Here is a 16130-nt window from a genome sequence, read left to right as displayed (position 1 = left end):
CAGGAAGTACTGCAACAACAGGGGATGTGATGATTTCTTCAAGGACAGATTACTAGGGAACACAGCAAAAAAAAAAAAAAAGTTCAAGGTGGTTGATGGCATTCACAGAGCAGCTGCAGCCAGTGGAGTGCCGCTTCTGGGCCTGAAAGCCGAGCACTGACTAGTGGGATCACGTCGTAATGAAGGTTTGGGATGATGAGTGGTGGCTGCAGAACTTTCGGGTGGGAAAGGCTACGTTCCGAGCTTGCACCCGCAGTCCAGTGCAGGGACACGAGAATCAGAGCTGCATTGACAGTTGAGAAGTGAGTGATGATAGCCCTGTGGAAACTTGCAATGCCAGGTTGCTGCTAGTTAGTGGGAAATGATTTGGGAATTGGAAAATCCACAGTGGGGGGGCTGCTTTCATGCAAGTGTGTAGGACCATTAACTGTATCCTGGTACACAGGACTGTGACTCTGGGCAATGTGCAGGACATCATGGATGGATTTTCAGCTGTGGGTTTCGAGAGCTGTGGTATGCATATCCCTATTTTGGCCCCAGCCCTGCTTTGCTACTTTTCTATGGTTATGCAAGCGTTAGTGAATCACCGGAGATGCTTCACTGAGATCAATGTGGGCTGGTCAGGGAACATATATGGTGCTTCCATCTTTAAGAACACAGAGTTGTTCAGAAATCTGCAGCAGGGACACTTTTTCCAGACAGGTGGATTACTATTTGGCAATGCTGAAATGCCAGTAGTGATCTTGGGGGACCCTGCCTACCCTTTGCTCCCCTGGCTTATGAAGCCGTACACCGTCCACTTTGACAGCCCCAAGGAAAGATTCAATTACTGGCTCAGCAGGTGCAGAATGACAGCAGAATGTGCTTTTGGCAGATGGAAGGGTTGTCGGCGATGTTTACTCACTAGATTAGAGCTCTGTGAGAAAAACATCTCAATTGTTATAGCTTCCTGCTGTGCCCCACATAATATCTATGAGGCAAAGAAGGAAAAGTTGCTGCTGGGATGTAGGATGGAGGTGGAGCAGCTGTTGGCTGACTTTGAACAGCCAGACACAAGCACCATTAGAAGAGCTCAGTGTGGAGCTGTGCAGCTGAGGGACGCCTTGAAAGAGCATTTTAACCATCAGCCATAGCAGTGTGGTGGTGTAGGCTGTGCTCTACCTGGCCCTGACCTTTTGGCGGCTGTCAAGAATTGTGTTGTGCTTGGTGGACATTTATGTTCATCTTTTAACAAACCAGTGAATTGTGTGGTGCTCACTGTGCATGTATAATTATTACACTGGGTTTTTCACTTAATCTATGAATTCTGTGGCTCTGATCTCTTGAGTGCCACTAGATTACTCATAAAGCACAGACATACCGCAGAATGTGATGAAGTAGTAAAGATAAATTTATGTCCAAAAAATAAAAATGTATTGCATACCCAAACCAGTGCCAAACATTGACGTGCAAAGAAAAACCAAGATAGTGCAAAATTGTAATTGTAAATTAACAAACAGAACTTTAAAATTAGAATGGTGGAAAACATTCATGTCCATGCCAGTCCATTTCTGCCAAACATGCACCAGCGCTGGCTCTCACAGGTCAGTGTATGTGAAGCTGTGGTTTTCCTTACTGTCCCTTGGTGTGGGGGGATAGGGATGTGGCCCCTGAAGCACGATAGAATGTAGGGAGCTACTGAAGTGGAAGTCTCCATTGACCGTAAGGGGAGGTGAGCCCGTGACTGTTGGAGCTGTAAATCAACAAGAGTCTGCAGCATTTGTGTTTGCTGCCTGAGAAACTGCATTATGTCCTGGTGCATCTTCCTCTCCTTTTCCTGCTGGTACTCCTGTGTCTTTCTCCTGCCCGTTCCTTCCTTCTCCAGGCTGTCTGCTGTGCTCACCCTTCTGGCTCTCTGTTCACCGTCTGATGCACCACTGACTTTCATTATCTCGGTGAACATGTCCTCCTTAGTCCTCTTCTTTCTCTTCCTCATCCGGGGATGGGTGTAGAGGGGGCACCCTTCAAGGCCGCAGTGGCAGCAGCTACAGATAAAACAGACAGATGTATCATACTTACAGTCACAACAGAAAGCAGAAGATCTCAGAATTCCCTTCCCTTATTCCCCTACAAGTTTTAAACAAGACCTGCTTATTGACCCTCTGGAGTGCTTCTGCACAGCACCAGTCTCCAGCAGCAGCCACGGTCACTATGGCCGTTAGGGGAAAGGTGGTGAATCAGGAGGGAATTGTTTGGTTGTCAATCAAAATATTTCAGCACTTATTTCCATGGGCATGAGTACAGGGCAATGGCACTGAGTACTGGCACTATTTACCACGGGCAGCAATGATTTTAGTTGATATCTTGCTCTTGAGGGTCACAAAGGCCCAGAGAACACTGCGGATGCTGGTGTCCTGAAGCCATCTGGGCCCATTTGCCATTAGCCTGTTTACTGCAATGGTGCCTGCCAAAGTCATCATGGAGTGACGTGGGGAAAGTGTCCTACCATGGAGGCAGAAATAAGGCAGCCATCCCTAAAAACGTTCGGGAGAGGATTGAAGAGTACCTCCATGGAAGTTTCATCAAGATCTCTCAGGAGGATACAAGGGACATCCCTGTGCACATAAACAAAGTGCTCCATGTCATGCATGCCCCACACTGCCTACCTCTATAGGAAACTGAAAAGCAGAAAACACTACCTCTGCGTGTTGTACCTTTACCTCTTCTTGTTGAGTAAAACAGTGAAGCGTAGATACCTGAGTCCTGCTAACCTCTGATTGGGCCAGGTGCTCTCTCCACATCTAAACATGTGAAGGGAGAATGCATGCCCACATTTACCCTGAGGTTTGTTCTACTGGATCAGGCTCATTTGTGCTTGGCTGGCGGTACTGGCTAGATGGTGATGGAGTCTCCAAGTTCCTGGCTCGTGGCATAGCAGGATCTCCTGCTGCATCTCCCTTCTTCTCATTGTTCTAGGCAAGGGTCTCTGTCTGGGCATCCATGATGATCTGCAGGGCCCAAGTATGGCCTGCAGCTCATTGTAAAAGTGGCAGGTCTGTGGCTCAGCACTAGATAGATGGTTGGCCTCCCTGGCCTCATGATATGCCTACCACAGTTCCTTCATTTTCATGTGGCATTGCTGCTGATCCCTGTCATACCCCTTCGCCTGCATCCCCTGTGCAATGTTTTCATATAGGTCCATGTTTCTACAACTGGTCCATAGCTATGTCTGCACAGCCTCTTCTCCCCAGAGGCCCAGGAGATCCTCCAGGCAGGAGCATGTCTATAGCGTGTAGCTGGTATGGTTGGTTGGGCAGTTGCACACAATAGTGGAGAGCTGCTGAGTGCACTTGTCAAGCTGAACAATCAGGAAAAGGCATTCCAAAAGTATGTGTGGGTTTTAAAGGGAAGTGGGTGGCTTCCAGCATCTGGGCAGTGGAGTTCACAACTGCGTCCAGAGCAGTCGCTGTCTGGCATTGTGGGACAGCTACTGGAGGATTGTTAGGGTTGATACAGGTGTCACAGTATCTGCGCTTGCATTGACCACAGTGTGTAGACCATGGTGCAACGCCATTAGGAGAGGTGGCATCTCTTGTCAACAAAGGTTGACGTAAGTTGCTTTAACTTTGTAGTGTAGACCAGGCCTTAGCTGCATTTCTCAGATGGGACCTGAGGCACGGTGGATTGTCATGCAATTAGTATGAAAATAAATAACAGAACCCAGGAGTCTGACTCCTAATTCCCTGTTGTAAACACAAGATACACTGCTCCCTGTGCTCATGGTTCTTGACCTACGTTTCAGCCCTTTCTGCAAGTTGAACACAACCCTTGAATTTCTTGAAGTATGAGAAACTAATTTTGTTAACTGCTGCATGTACTTAACATTAGGTGCATGCATCCAGCAGATAGTTAAACTGTGATTAGTGATAATCTAGGAGGCATTTCAGGCAAAGCACTTACCAAAGTACTTCCCAGAAATTCAAGGAATGGCCTCACTGAGAGCCCCAAAGAAGATGAAATGAAGCATTAGTCTTTGTTCTGCTCTCTGTGCAGATAGTGAGTTACCTTGGGGACAGAATGTCAGTTTCTAATGCTCCACTCCTGTCCCTGAGCCATAGAGAGAGCTGCAGTTGAGTCAGACTCTGCATGAGCCTCCTGGAGCAGTGTGCCTCTTGGGTTGATTTACCAAATCCCCTGAATGGATCCTCATTCCAGACCGTCCATTTCACTGAACTGCAGGGTGCTCAGCACTTCTGAAAAGCAGACCACTTCTTTGGGCACCTAAATATGGACTTGACTGGAAACTTCTAGGTGACTAGAATGAATTTGCTTCCTAACGAGCTCTAAATCTACTTATTCAGTCCTTCAAAAAGTCAGAATCCTTGACGCGTCACTTGGAAGCTGGGTTGTAAAAGGAATGGGTTTCCATTTGGCTTTGTTTAAATTGTTGGTGGATGTATCTGCTTTGGTTAAGCACCCAAAATACGAATGCTCCTCAGGACTAGATTAACCTTTGGAGTCTGTCAGATTGGAGCTGAGAATCTTACAATGAGACATTCTCTTATGAGATTTTGCATCCTGTCCTCTTTGTTTCCATATGGTCTTGAGAATTATGGAAGCAAAATGGTGGGGGGGGGGGCGGGCGGAGGTGAGAGCTGTGTATTTTCCCTTTCTTAGACAGAGCAAACGTGTTTGGTATTTCTCTATACACTGTATTTAATAACTTTTCTTTGGCTTTTTTTTTCTCCACCCTTCCTAGTGCTGAACGCTTTGAAATATCCACTGTTGATAGGCATTGGTCTGGCCACCATCATCGGACTCTTATCCTGCCTCATTGGCTACTGCAGTTCCCGCTGGTGTTGCAAGAAGGAAGTACAAGAAACCAGACGGGAGCGACGCCGGCTAATGTCCATGGAGATGGACTGAATGTGAGAATGAGACTACGCATGTTTTGGGAGAGATTTGGGCAGTTGGCCTGAGACAGAGGTGTGTGACACACACAAATGCCCAATGGACAGTATCTTTCTCTCTGATCTAAGCCAGGACCTAGAGCTTCTCCTCTCCACATGCTAAGTACTGAGCGCACAGGCCATGTGTACCAGCACAGAGCTCTTCTTCCAGGGACACTTACTGTGGGGATGTTTTCTTCTGACACGCAAACTGTTCTGCAGCCTTCGGACAAGATTCACTGTTAAATCCTTTTGTCTTGTTTTTTAGGAACTCTCTTTGTGTGTTAACATTGTTGGGGGGGGGAGTTATTGTGGTGGGTGGGGCTTGGGAGAAATATTTTGCCTTTTATAAAATTAGCTTACCTGTTCTCTCTCTCCTCCCTCCCCTCCCCCCCAGGGTTTGGTTCCTGTCTCCAGTGCTGGGAAGGAAACAGCCGTATGGGGTGCTCTAGTACTTGTTTGGTGAAGATGCAATGGTCAAGGGTGGGTTTATGCTTGTCAGGGTGCCCTCTTTTCCCCTATTTTCAGGGGTTTGCAGTTCACTCCAGAATACAGCGTGTATGGACTGTCTGTTTGAGACAATTTTTTTAAACCATTTTCTTAAATATTTTTTTTTAAAGTTGGTCTTTGTTCTGTTGACAAGTGCTACCTTGGCAACCCTAGAGGCTGAATGCTCAGACCAAGTACTTCACAGCGCAGATCTTCCTTCCCACCACAGCCCCTCCCACTGTGCCTCTATCCTGACCCACAGGGAGCACTACTCTCCCTGAGTGGAGAGTTCAGTCTCCTTGGCCTCTCTGCTGAGACCACCAGCAAGGCACCAGTTACCGGTCACGGCGGTGGTGATGTGTTCATCAGAGGAACACCTGTCCTTTTAGGAAGAGGATGGAGACCACCAGATCTTTTCAGGTGTATGGTCAACCGGCCGTTGGCTGGAAATGATGTGGGAACCAGCTGTTACCTATACTCAAAGTAGGTTCATTTCCATTTTGTTTCCTTGCAGTCACCTAACACAAATCTCTGCAATCTCTAATTTGGCAGCAGATTGGTGTCCATTAGCAATGTCCATGATCGACAGCAGCCACATTGTGACTCTGTGTGGGTGCAAAATCAGGCCATCATAGGGGGGAGTTTTTTGTTTTAAACAGGTCTCCGTCTCTTTATACCTGCAGTGATCCCTGTTTTTTCAATAGGTCCTCTCCATTGCTGGGCACTACATGGGCAGATCTCTCCAGGGGGTTTGAGGCATATTCATAGGTGCTATAGTGTGAAAGCCCAGCTCTGGTCTTTCACAATCCCCTGGCATAGCTCCTAAGGAGCTGCTCTCAGTTATCCGGGCAGCTCTGTCTTCTAGCACAGCTGGTGTTTTTAAGCAATAAAAGTCAGACATTGTGTACAAAAGAAGTACGCTGATATCACATCCAGGGTTTGGCTAAAATCAACAAAGATGGGAAATTGAGTTACTGTCAACGCTCCATCCTTCTCCATTATGCTTTAGGAATAAAGAACCAATGATCAATGAGCACAATTAACCATCTAGGCTTTCATTATATTCTAGATCTTTTCTATGACTAGTAGTCCATTCGTGCGTACCCTCCAGGGGTGCTGCAGGATCTAACCTCCTTGTTATTAACATGACTTCATTTCACAGCTGAGCTAGTGAGGTCTTTAACGCCGTTGTATTGTAACCACTGCAAACTGCATTTATTTGAGATGCTCAGTTACTTTTGTCTTGATTTTTTCCAGTACTGGCACAAGACTCTTTCCCTAAAAGGGACTTCGGCTAAGATTTTTCACGTGACTATTTTGGATGCGTGCGTTTCAAAAGCAGCCTGACTGTTCTGAGTGAGTGCTCAGCACAATTGTTTTGTAGTTTGGCCCCTTTTAAGGTGTCTCATGTGGTCATCCCGAAAGGGAGGCACCCAAAATCACTAGTCACAGCTGGAAAATCTTGACCTGAATCTTCTCAGCAGCCTTCCCTATTGCTAGCTTCTCCTGCAGCACAGCTGGAAAATCTTGACCTGAATCTTCTCAGCAGCCTTCCCTATTGCTAGCTTCTCCTGCAGCCGAGCCTCATATTTCAGTGCCCCTCCTGCATCTGCAGGCAGACATCGCAAGAAGCTGGCAGGGGAGGAACACGTAGCCATCATGGCACAAATGAGTTCCCCATGTTAAAGTGTAAGAACTTGCATCTATATTCTCCAAAAAGAGGCAAGCACAGGAGGTGATTTGCTAGAGCAGGATGTCCTCCTCTTCCAGAACCAGCACAGAATGTTTGTTGTCCTCTCCTGCGCTGCCTTACCACTGAGGCACTCACTTGCTGGTCTTGTGGGGCACTGAGTTTGCACTGATGTCCTCTTTCCCACACACAACTAAACAACTCTTACCGTTCCTGCTTTAATATTTGCTTTCCTCACATCATTGCCGTTCTTTTTAAAATGTTCCTAGCATGGGGGGAAGTGGGGATTAGTTATCCAAAGCACAAGTCACTCACTCTCCTTGCAGGTTTAACCCTCATCTCTGTTGCTGTCAGTTACATTTGGGGGAAATGGAATCAGGCTCGTAATGCAGTAATATGGAACGAACAAGCGGGGAATGGCAGCTCCTCCGAAGCACACACTTCATGCTGGCATTTTCTCCCCGCAGAAAGAAACTCGGGGTTATTTTGGCTGGGGGCGCTCCTTGCCCGTTAGTGAAGGGTCCCCATGTCCTTAGCTAATGTCAACCTTATTTTTTGAGTAGTGTCCCTCTGGGTGCTCCACTCTGGGTGCGTCTGGGCCCCAAATTCCTTTGATCGGAGACTTTCATTAGCAATGTCTCTTTAACCCGCACTTGTGCCGTTGGTATCCCTGTGCCCCGCGCCGAGGCTATATCAGGCTGCACAGGCAAACTGCCTCCTCAGTTACTTCTCAGCTGTGTCGGCATAATGGAGTTAGCATGTCCGCCTCTTGCTTACCTCGGCAGTTGCAGAGTTTCTCTCTAGTTAGCTAGTTTAGTTTGATCGTAGTAGTTAGATTAGTTTGTTTAAATTTAAAAAAAAATAATAATAATTATAGAGGGTGGAGTCCAGTCTTAGATCAAAGACTTTTCTGTTTGCTCACTCCACACCCACAAGATTCATGAAAGGCCTGGGAGGACCCTCTTTCCACAGGCAAAGACCTTCCCACAGGTCTTGTGTAGGGACCCGAACCTAGTTCCCAAAAGCCTCACAAAACTCCCTTTTGAACCAATGGCGACCTGCACCTTATTGACTTTATTGAGGAAAACAGCCTTCCTAGTAGCTACTATTACCTCAGCCTGCAGAGTCAGAGATTGGGGCCTTAATGGCTGACCCTCCTTTCACAACATTCCACAAGGATAAGGTGTCCTTACAGCCACGTCTCAGGTTTCTCCTAAAGTAACACATGAATTTCACTTGAATCAGAGCATATACCTACCAGTTTTCTTTCTGAAGCCACATACTTCCAACCTGGGGACTGCTCTCCATGCTCTAGATGTCAGGAGGGCATTATCATTTCATCTGGACAGAACTAAGCCATTTAGTCAATCCAATAGACTGTTTTTGACCTGTCTGCAACTGAAATCAAGTTCTGCCATTTCTACCCAGAGACCCGCTCTAAATGGATTTCTGGGTGTTTTATAGCTTGCTACCAGGCTGTTGACATTCCACCACCATCAGCGTTTTGGCGCGCTCAACTAGATCACAGTCTACATCTATGGCTCTCCTTAACAATGTTCCCTTTCCAGAAATCTGCAGAGCTGTCACATGGTCTTCAATACGTAGCTTCTCTAGGCACATACGTGGCTGTTGGTAACGTAGGTCTCTCTTCTGTGATGGACTCCAATCCGAAGCTCTCTCCTCCCTGGGGGGATACTGCTCGGGAGTCACCAAGAGTGGAGTGCCCATACAGTCACTACTCGAAGAAGAAGAGGTTACTCACCCTCTGTAGTAACTGTGTGGGTCTTCAAGATGTGTGTCCCTGTGGGTGCTCCACTTACCCACCCTCCTTCCCCTTGGTATCAGTTTCCTCTGAGACTCAGTGGTGCAGAAGGCACTGAGGGGGCAGTTCACCCATGCAGCCTGCTACAGCCTCGGCGCAGGGCACAAGGATAACCACAGTGCATGCAAGGGCTGAACGGACGCTGCTCCTGAAGATCTCGAAGGGCCTCTGGGGCACACGTGCACCTAGGTGGAGCACCCGTATGGGCACAAATCTCGAAGAACAACGTTTACTGCACAGGGTGAGTAACCTCTTCTTCCATCAGAGCATAACACATCTCCTTCCCATTCCAAGTGAAAGGAGTTGGCCACTAGATCACACAGCCACTAGCCCTTTGAGAGGTGGTGCTCCATCCCCCTTTCTCTCTGTTATTGCTGTATTTTTGAAGGCTGAAATCCTTGGGGCAGTAGTTCCCCAGCAGGTCTTCCAAGTGTGCCAATTTTGTAATACCCTTTTTTTATACAATGGGAATCTCGTCTCTAACTAGAAAAACTGTGTGTCTTAGTCACTCTTTCCCATGATTTTTTTTTTTTTGTACTCCCTGTAACCACTTGTGTGTGTTAGGAGTGGTTGGTATCAGGAGGTTAAGGATTAAGCCGCATGAGGTGCAATGCAAGGGTTCAGTACCCTCTAAGCTGCAACTCCTGGGATTGAAACGAATAGCCAAGTATGCTAAGGGCTCCTGTCGATCTTACTCTGTTCACTTTGCCACATGTTTCCTACTCAGTTGCAGCTGGGAAATTCCTCTCTTCTTGGACTCTGAACCAGGCATTGCTTGAAAATCACTTAATGAAATCGACAGGAATTGGTGGAAGGTACGGAATAAGGTGTTTGGCACAATTCTGGAATGCCGGAATTGAACGGTTCTAATGATGCTCTGTATTGTTTCTTTTTACGTTCAAAATAAAGAGCGAGTCTTTGGTAACCGTTCTGTGGTCAGAATGTTCACACGGCAGGCAGCTCTTCCCATCTGGTTTGCACTCACAGCTCCCCTCAGACAGACATCAGATTTGAGCCTCGCAGCCCTCTTTTCTCTTCTCCCCCCCACCATCCAATTTAGTAGGTATTCTCCCCGTTTGATGGACAGTTTAAATGACTGGCCTAAGGTTATATGGTGTATTATCATCCAAGCTAGGTCTCAACTTTGGTTCTGTGCTCTGCCCACTATAAAACAGGCCATATTGAGAGCAGCAACTTTCTCCTCCTGTCCACCCTGAACCAGACTGTTGGTTGCACAAGGGCCATGAGTTAATACCTATGGTATCCTCTAAAACCAGCATATCAGGGCTGCTGGCTGGCTCTCCTGACTCTTCCAAACAGCAATCAGGAAAGTCAGCGGTACCGGAGCTGAAAATCTGTTTTTCTCCTACTCTGTCTGCTGCTGTCTGAGAGCTGTAGACAATGCACCAGCGCTGGGAGCCGCACCCCTCTTGGAGGTGGGGTTTGGTTTTTTTTCAGCGCTGGGAGAGCTCTCTCCCAATTCTGTGCTGTGACTACACAGGCCACGTTAAAGCACTGCCAGTGAAGATGTGCCCCCAGTCTGGGATTTTTTTTCCCTCTTGTCACAGCTGGTAACATCACCAAGCCCTGCAGCAGTGTAAAGAATGCACCTCCCTGCTCTGCTACGGTAAGGGTGGTAATTTGTCCTCCTGTAGGTATTTAAGTCTGCTGGTGCAGAAGCCGCTGGGAAACACCTGTACTCGTTCTTTGGCAAGGTCAGTCTTTCAGGTCACTCATGCTATCCTGCTTGATCACAATACCAAAGCCACCTCACGGTGGCACGTAGCGCTGCTGAGTGGTGGCTTGCGTGGCAACTCCCACCACAGTATATGCCTTGGTTTCTTTCCTTCCCCAGCTCAGGTCTGGCAGCCATGACTGAAAGAAAAGATCACGACAATCAGTATGCAGTTTTCATGATTTCCCAGTTTCCAAGTTATGAGATCTTTGGGGGGCAGGGATTCTTTTCAAATAAGTGTTGGTAGTGGCTGAGCGCAATGAGGCCATTATGCCTGATTTGGGAACCTTAGGTGCTACCATAACACAAATAAGTGAGATCCCTGGGAACAGGATGATGGCCCAGCAGCTTTTGTCCTGTGCCGCTGCTGTGCTGGCAGCATGCCTGCTAGGCTTGTTTTTTCCCCAGGAGGTTGTCTTGCACCAGCATTACTTCATGAGATTGCTGCCACTCGTAGAACCAGGAGAGAAGTGCTAGTATTGTTATCCATTCTCCTGCTCTTTAAAACCAGTTCTCCACTACACCATTGTACTGTTTGAACATGGTTGTGAATGGTGTTGGTTGTCAGGATGCTGAACAGACTTAGTGCAGACCGAAATATCTACTAACTGAAGAGACCCTCCACGTAGTTTCTGTATAGGCATTAAGCTGCCTAGTGTGACACAAGCAACCTCAAAGATGTTTTCTTGACAACACCTGAATGCGGAGCTGCTTCTGCAACCTCAGACTTCTGCAACCCAATTGGACTTCACTCTAAGTAGTTTCTTCCTATTTTTCTCTTTCTTTGCTCTGTGCTTGGGTTTCCCTTTTTTCCACGTTTGCTTGGGAGCATGGCATCAGACCCACTACATAGCTGCTTCTACTAGACCTATACCAAATATCTAGCTCTTTCCCCACCCCCACCTCGGTGGAAATGGTATTTGAACTGCAGCCAGACAAGCCAAATGGGGGATAGCGGTGCAAATAAAATTCTACTAACAATATTTTGTGTAGCTACATTTTTTCCATTTTTCTTTCCATCTTTTATCTCCAAATGCTTCCTACGTGCTCTCCTCTCTCTTTGTTTACCTTTTTCATTTCCCGTCCTATTTCCCCTTCCCTGACATCTCTCCCGCCTGTATCCTGGGCGCCGTCCCCATCTCTCTTCCCCTAGCTTCTCTTAACCTTCCTGCCCTCTGTCTACAGTGCTCCCGTTTGCTAATTTTCTTCACCCCCTCCCTTCCTCCCTCCCTCCCAAGCACATATAGTATGTCCATCTGCCCGCGAGTGCAACATTACCTGTCCTCAAATAGCTTGCTGCGAGGCAGACCGCGCTCTCCTCTGGGAAATCTCCCACCCTTGCATTAGCATTGGTGGAGCTCTGCCAGTGGTAGTAACAGCAGGAGCACTACGATAGGCAAGGCCTGGGGGTCTTTAACCACTGTGTATCATCTAACTTTGTTCTGAGCAGGTTTAGATGACGGTGCTGCTCTTGCTAGAGCTGGGCTCAGTGTAGTGCAATGGTGGGAGATTTCCCCCAAAGGCTAGTGTAAACAAGGCGTGGGCTAGGCTCTGTACAGCATTTGGAAATGTTTACAAACGTGGCTAGAGCCAAGCCCCAGAATTTGGCACAGCTTTGAAACCAAACGGGGGTACAGTTGTCCCACCGTGCCCCTTGCCGGGCTGGATCCTGCCCCTCACCCTAATAACATTGTATGGCCTTCTGTTCTCAAGGACCCAAGAGAACATGCTGTAAAACTAAGCACCAATGATAGGAAACAGCTCCAAACCACCATAGCGCACAGAGCCAAAGCAGAAGGGGCCAACTTTATCCACTAAAGAAGTAGCCTTTGGGCTGATTACTCAACAGGCAGTGCTCTTATTGACTGGTATTACAGGCCCCAACTGAACCTGTGGCCTTGTTGTGCTAGACACTGGCTATAACACCGCTACTAAGATGGTTCCTTTCCTGAAGAGCCTAAGTCTAAACAGCCAAAGAGTAGGGGAAAGGAAGTATTATTGGCCCCATTCAACAGACACGAACTGAGGCTCAGCTTGTGACTCTTAAATAACCAATAAGCCAGTGCCCCAGAATGGTGGTCAGAGGTACTGTGCTGTCTGTCACTAGTGCCATATTGCACAGGACGTAGCACATATGTGCTCAGGATCTGTGTGTTGGTGTCTGATGTCTGTTAATAAACTGGATTTCTCACCAAATTTCAATGTGAAAGGGGATGTGGTTACCTCTGTAATGCCACGGCTGCTTCCACTGACCATGGCATTCACTCCCTGTCCTGCTGAGTAGTGCTGCCACTTCACACTCAAATGGTAGCTGCATTTCCTTAGTGGAAGGCATTTCCCTGGGGTATGTACGATAGGCGTAGTGCTTGGGCTCCTTTGGGTGAAAGGTGCTATGTCAATGTAAGATCGGTCTCGCCATGTTGTAGTGCTGGTCCTGATGGATCATTTATCTAGGTACTTTTCAAATCACTCCTCATTCTAGAACCATTTGCACCCCTGGGACTAACAAAGGTGGGACAGAGACACTGCGACAGGAGAGGTAAGGTAGAAATGGTCTATCCAGCACTGCACAAATGTATGTGTCACAAAAATGGCATGCCTAAGACGTTCCCGTTTCTTAGCCCCACCTGCTTTTAAGAAACAAAGTTTGACTTGGCATAATGAGGGTTTCTTTTCATGTAAATGTTGTAACAGTGAAAGGTGCTGGAGCAGCCTCTCTCCATACAAATAGCAGAGCATTGGTGGTAGCAGTACGGGTGTTACCTACACTGTCCTGTAATCTGACCTCTAGGGACCACCTCTGCAGGGGAGAGCAGGTCAGCCTACATAACCTGTTCAGTCTGTGGGTGTTTTCCTGAGACTGACGACAAAGGGATGGAAGGGCAGCAATTGTATTGATATGAATAGCTGTCTGCTAGGAAGTGAGCAGAGATCACTAGCTTACTGCACCCTGGCCCTGGAATAGCCATCACTTGGTATCTCTTCAGATACTGCCAAACAGTGCTGGAATGTAAACTGGAAGTGAAAGGTTCTTCCCCCTCCCCTCGCTCTGCTGAGCCATGCATGATCCCAAGGTAGCAGATTATATTCATTTCAGAGGAGCTATAAATCACTAAGAAGCAGGTTGGAGGCTTTAGGAGCCTGCAGTAAGCCAGAGTTTGCAGCTCCAGGCTTTCAGCTGGACCCACTTTGACTCTGCTAATGGACCTTGTGAAATCTGAGCAGCTTCTGCGGCTGCTGCCTGTCTGACACACGCCGTTTCAAGGGGAGGGGGAGAGAATTGGTTTCTGTTTAGAGTGGAGTGTCACTGGCCATGCACAAAGACATTGCTCTGGGGATATTGTACCTGCTACAGTGATGAGAGTGAGGCCCTTTAGGACTGGGTAGAGTCAGACACAGCCAGGGGTTCAGGAGCTCAGAGCTCTGCCAGTACTTCTTGGCGTGGACGTGCGATCCCCTGATAGTCCAGTGCTGAACCCTTGCTTCTTAGCAGGGTATTTTCATTACAGTCCATTTCAGTGTGTCTGTACAGCACCCCAATCCCTCCACAGAGCCAGGGTGCTTTATACATACAATTGCCCGGCAGCTGTCTGTCTCCCTGCAGCCTGGTTGCTTAGCCCTGCAGGGCGACTGCTCCTCACCCAGTGTCAGAGCTGCTCAGCCAGTGCCTGCTAACAAGCCACCTTTTGTGCTTACAGGCTGGGCTCTCTCGACAACAAAGCTCAGGGTTTCAGGTGACGCTCGCAGTAGAGAGCAGGAGCCCAATTTTAGGCAGCCAGGTTTGAAAATTTGTGGTTTGAGTCCACATTTATCCCAGTAGCTGGCGTCAGATCAGTCAGTCACAGCACAATAAGGCCCAATGCTCCACGCTCTGATTGCAATCGGCCTGTCTGGCTTTCAGCACCCGCAGCAAAAACCATTGCTCCCTCGGGCCTTCACTGAATGTTTCAGCAGAACCCACGTTTCCTCCGGGAGGATTCAGCTCACACACACACCTAGAGGAGCAGAGGGGAAGAAAAATCCTGAGTTCAAATCCTAGCAACTTGGGGAGGGGGGAAAGTGCAGCGCTACCACGATTATCTCAGTGTCTTGGGGGACACCAGCAGCCTTCAGATAATCAGGCGAGCTGGCGCAGCAGACTTTGAAGTCTGCTGTCAGGTTTTCTCAGCCCTGATCGCAGACTTCAAAGCCTGCCGGTTAGTTCCCCTAATTACAGAGAGCGAGCTGACTGGCTGACTGCCCTAAGGCCAGCCAGATCAGCTACGCTCCCACGTGTATGTATTCATGTGCTGAAAGCTCACGCAGGAGCACAAATATCTGAGTCCTCCAGTCCTTGCGTGGCCCAAACTCCCCATTAACTTCAATGGAGCGGCTGGCCTGTAGTCACTTAAGCTCTCGCCTGCCGTTTTAATGGAGTCAAGTCAGATTTCAGTGGATAAAGGCTTGTGCAGCAAATGCCACTGAGCCAGCCAGCCTTAGGGAAGCCAGCTGGCCCTGACTTGCGGGGGGGAGAACCAAGCAAAGGAAATGAAACTGCCATTCCTCCTGCAGGAAGCAGCTGCCTAGGGAGCTCTGAGTGCAGCCACTATTATCTGAGCCTCACTTGTCTAATGCCCCCCTGGGCTGTGACCTGGTTTCGGATAAGAGGAAGGGTTCAGTTAAGGGAGGTGTAGTGATGAACCACCCTGGGTAGCTTCAACAGCAGAAAGGCATGTGCGAGAGTTAGGTTTGTGCAGCAAGGAGGCTATTGATTCCCAAGCTTAAAAACTCACGGTTTTTAAACTTTAAAGTCATCTGGGGTGTGTGCAGGGAGGGGGGAATGCTGTTACCTCCTTGGCCTTAGACTGCACGCTGTGATAGCTGGAATAAATAGAGCTACTGAGATGTTAGTCGATGAATCATGCGTTCACAGTTTTGCTGTTATTCCTTGAGTAAGTTATTTAGGGAATAGTTTACATCAGGTCAATTGCTGCTCAAATCAGATTGGACCCATGATGAACAATGGCATCATCAGGCACCTATGTTATTGACCTCTGGATCACAAACTGTTTCAGAAAGGAGGTCAAGTATCATTATGCTAGTTTTACATATGGGGAAACAGAGGCACGGGGAGATTAAGTGACGTGCCTAAGGCCACACTGTATGTGGCTGCGGCAAAAATAGAGCCCAGGTCTCCTGCCTCTGTGCCCGGTCCCACTAACCAAGTCTCTCAACCTTTTTATCTGCCACTGATGAAATGGCTGGGGGTTGGGGGACCTGCCCCATTACTCTGCGTATCCTAAAGGACTACGGGATTTGGATCACAGTTATTTTTGGATATATTGTGGGTTGAGGTACTTGTGGAGCATGGGTCTAGTGGTGCAGGGCCTTCTCCCTTTCCTCTCCCCTTCCTGCCTGCACTTCCTTCAGCTCTGGGACTTCTCTGCTCCAGGGAACCGTGAATCCAACCCCATGGCCCTTTGAAGC

General features: G+C 48.0%; 1 protein-coding gene across 2 annotated transcripts in view; it reads left to right on the top strand.

Moving 5' to 3' along the window:
* The window catches only part of PTGFRN (prostaglandin F2 receptor inhibitor), a 95750-nt gene extending 90203 nt beyond the window's left edge, over positions 1-5547 (top strand). For both annotated transcript variants that reach the window (XM_039519824.1, XM_039519813.1), the window contains exon 9: positions 4739-5547. In XM_039519824.1, coding sequence (XP_039375758.1) covers positions 4739-4905 — 167 coding nt within the window. In that variant the 3' untranslated portion in view covers positions 4906-5547. The remainder of the gene's footprint in view (positions 1-4738) is intronic.
* Positions 5548-16130: the final 10583 nt, after the last annotated feature.

The sequence above is a fragment of the Mauremys reevesii genome, linkage group 1, assembly GCF_016161935.1.
Source record: "Mauremys reevesii isolate NIE-2019 linkage group 1, ASM1616193v1, whole genome shotgun sequence".
In the NCBI taxonomy this organism is placed as follows: Eukaryota; Metazoa; Chordata; order Testudines; family Geoemydidae; genus Mauremys; species Mauremys reevesii.
The sequence above is the reverse complement of the archived record's forward strand: the minus strand, read 5'-3'. Positions and strand labels throughout refer to the sequence as shown.